At 38.6% G+C, this 3,800-nt stretch overlaps 1 protein-coding gene across 1 annotated transcript; it reads left to right on the top strand.

The window, feature by feature from the left end:
* Nucleotides 1-2,082: 2,082 nt before the first annotated feature.
* LOC120107043 lies at nt 2,083-3,594 on the top strand. The gene has a single exon (XM_039120193.1). The coding sequence runs from the start codon at nt 2,083-2,085 to the stop codon at nt 3,592-3,594; it is 1,512 nt and encodes a 503-aa protein (XP_038976121.1).
* Nucleotides 3,595-3,800: the final 206 nt, after the last annotated feature.

Raw genomic sequence — 3,800 nt, forward strand, 5'->3', positions numbered from 1 at the left:
GTGTTTGTTAGAATACGATCTATAGAAAATTTAGAATATGAACTATAAATAGACTCATGGACTCTCCATGAAAAGTAACCTAGCTAGGAAAGCCATAGCTGAAAGATACTATATTTCTCTAATTCATTATTCCTCTTCTCCATCTCCGGCTAAAAAATCATTTTTGATTTAACTATTGGGGTCTGGTTGGAGCCAATTCGGTGACCTTCTCCTATCATCTTACAAGTCCTTAGAAACGACCCACATCATTGTTCCAAGATCAGCCGCAAAAACTACTATTTTCACCCATTATTTTTTGTTGCTGGAAATTGGACCCAAGGGCGGCCGTCGGCTGAGAAGGAGGAGCTCCGGCGTGAGATGGCGGGTGGCGGTCCATCGGCGGGCGGCGTCCTCCGGGGGACCTGTGATAGAGATCAAGGGGCTGGCCGAATGGTTCAAGCTAATTCCAAAGATCCATTACAAGGAATTGGAGGTCCAATGACTAGAGCAAGGGCAAAACAAATGAAAGAAGCTTTATATGGACTAGTCATGGAAATTCAAGAGAAGGAGGCTGCTCTAGAAGACTCTAAGGCTTCACCAAGATTGATCACTTATCTTTACATAGTAAATGCTGAAGAACAAAGCTTGGAGCCATTAAACAAGGCTGATCCACGTGGAGATGCTATTTAGGCCCATTTTTCGTGGGTACTTTTGGGCTTGAGTCTTGTTGTGTTCCTAATTACTTGTACATGAAGTTTTGACTTGTCAACTCGTTTTTCCTAAGTTATTCATGTACTTCGTAGTTAGGAACCTTGAAAGTTGTGTCATTTATTATTTTGAAGTTGTAACTTGGAAGTTGTGACTTGGAAAACGTTTTTTACTTATTGCCTTGGAAAGGGGATGGTGTCCTTTCCAATAGCTTAGTTTGAAGCCTATATAAAGGCTGCCATATGTAACCAAGGGATTATGATGAATGAATTAAAGTGTTGGCAAGCTTTGCTATGCTCTTTTGTGTTCTTGGATTAGAATACAAAATTCTGACTTATCAAAGGGAGTGATCAACCTTTGTGGCGTCTTCAAGGATTAGGGTTTTAAGGACTTAGTTTCCTTAGAGTTCTAATCTGATCTCCTACAACTTGTTTTTCTAGCGATCTCGGGGCAAGTATAGCAAATTGATTCAAGGGTTCCTAGGGCAGGTCTCCTGGTGGGTTCTTGTCATTTGGTATCAGAGCTTTGGTTCTTGAAATCAGGTTACTTATCCTTTATCATCTTTGTTCCTTTGTTCTTATTTTATTTCTTTAAGCTTCTTTGTTCGTTCTCTTATTTCTATTTTTTTTTTCAGTTCCTTGTGTTTCTTGTTTCCTCTAATCTGTTTTGTTCTTTAATCTTCTGTTACTTAGTTTGATTCAAAAAAAAAAAAAAAAAAGACGAAAAAAAAAAACGAAAAAAAAAAGAAAAGAAAAGAAAGAAAGAAAGAAAGAAAGAAAGAAGGTTATTGATTAAGGGGCATTAATTACAAGGCTGTTTCACTTGTTGCAAAGCTGAAGACCCCTTGTTGCAAGGTTGTTTCACTTGTTACAAGACCGTTTTACGTATTACAAGGCTGCTTAGCTTGTTCTTATTTCTCCTTGCTTTCTAGTTGTTTCTATTACATATCCTTTACTTCCTTTTGAAGCTTCTTATGTTCTTGATGCTTTAAGACAATTTTTCTTGTGAGTACCATTTGCCTCATCGAAGTCCTTAAAATTCTGATTTTCTTGGAGATTTGCCACCATCCATCTGATCGCTCTTTGTGATTTGTTGATTTTGATTCTTTCAAGAACATAAAGAGGGCTGGCTTGAGTGGTAAAAGGCAAGAGTGTGAGTTCATCATCAAGAAAAAGCCATAAAAGAGTGTCCACCCGAGAGAGGAGTGTGTGAGGACCTATTCTGTTTATACTAATCTTTTGATTGCAGCATACAAAGATGAGTAGTGGAGGTAGTGAACAACCAGATGTTGATATGAAGTTATGGATGAAAGCCATTGCTGATCAACTTACTAAGCTTGGTGCACGAATGGATGATTTGGAATCACCAAGCAGAATCAAACCTTTGAGGGGGCAGATGTTTGAAGATGATGAAGAAGATTTAGATTATGAATCTTACTCTAGAAGGAGAAAGAAGGCCGATGATTCAAAAGATAATAATCTGGGCAGCATCAAGATGAAGATTCCTATCTTTCAAGGAAAGAATGATCCCGAACTTTACTTGGAATGGGAGAGAAAAGTTGAACATGTGTTTGATTGTCACAACTATTCAAATGAGAAAAAGGTGAAATTGGCAGCCGTTGAGTTCACGGATTATGCAAGCATATGGTGGGATCAATTGATGATTAGTCGGCGAAGGATTGGAGAAAGGCCAATTCGGTCATGGGAAGATATGAAATTGGTAATGCGCAAGAGATTTGTACCTAGCCATTACTATAGAGATTTACATAGAAAGTTACAAGGGCTGGTTCAAGGCTCCATGAGTGTGGAAGACTATTATAAAGAAATGGAGATGGCAATGATTAAAGCTAATATAGAGGAAGATCGAGAGGCTACCATGGCAAGATTTATTGGAGGCTTAAACAAAGAGGTTGCTGATGTGGTTGAATTGCAACACTATGTGGAGATGGAGGAGCTGTTGCACAAGGCCATCAAAATAGAAAAGCAAATCAAGTCCAAAGGATCCAAATCGGGTTTGGCTTCTAGTTCCACATGGAAGTCTAATTGGAAGGATAACAAATCTGCCTCAAAAACAAAAGAAGATGCAAAGCCAAAAGATTCGGTTGCTATTTCAAAAGGTAAAACCGAAACTAACACTTCTTCTAAATCACGTAATGTTAAGTGTTTTAGGTGCCAAGGATTTGGGCATATTGCTTCCCAATGCCCAAACAAGAGGATTATGATTATGTTGGAGAATGGTGACATTGAAAGTGCTAGTTCAAGTGAGGATGAGATGCCACCCTTAGAAAATTGCAGTGATATTGACATTGAAGAACCTGTACATGGAGATATGTTGGTGACAAGAAGAGCACTAAGCATCCAGCCTAAGGATGATGGTGATAAGGAGCAACGTGAACATATTTTCCATACTAGATGTCATGTGAAGGGAAAGGTATGTACCATGATTATTGATAGCGGAAGCTGCACTAATGTTGCTAGTACTTTGTTAGTAGATAAGCTGGAGTTACCCACCATGAAGCATCCTAATCCATACAAGTTGCAATGGTTAAATGAATGTGGAGAAGTGAGGGTAAACAAGCAAGTGCTCGTTTCATTTTCAATTGGCAAATACACAGATGAGATTCTTTGTGATGTGGCACCAATGCATGCTAGTCATATTTTGCTTGGACGACCATGGCAGTTTGATAGGAAGGTTACACACAATGGATACAAAAACCATTATTCTTTTATGATGAACAACCGCACTGTAGTCCTAACCCCTCTCAAACCTTTGCAAGCTTATGAAGATCAGATTCGGATAGCGAGAGAGTGTAAAAAGAGAGAAGGTGAGTCCGAGAGGAAAAATGCAAATGAAAGGAGTGAGATTGAGAGCAGAGAGAAAAGTATTCAAAAAAAAAGAGAAAAGTAAAAAAATGAGTGTGTTTGCTAAAAAAAATGAGGTTAAGAGTGTTATGTTCTCAAGACAGCAACTACTTGTACTTATGTACAAGGATGTTTATCTTTCTACTAACGATCTTAACCCCTCCTTGCCTAGTGTTGTTGTGACTTTATTGCAGGAATTTGAGGACATATTTCCAAAAGAGATTCCTAATGGACTACCACCCTTAAGAGGCA

This window comes from Phoenix dactylifera, unplaced genomic scaffold, assembly GCF_009389715.1.
Source record: "Phoenix dactylifera cultivar Barhee BC4 unplaced genomic scaffold, palm_55x_up_171113_PBpolish2nd_filt_p 000741F, whole genome shotgun sequence".
Taxonomy (NCBI): domain Eukaryota; kingdom Viridiplantae; phylum Streptophyta; class Magnoliopsida; order Arecales; family Arecaceae; genus Phoenix; species Phoenix dactylifera.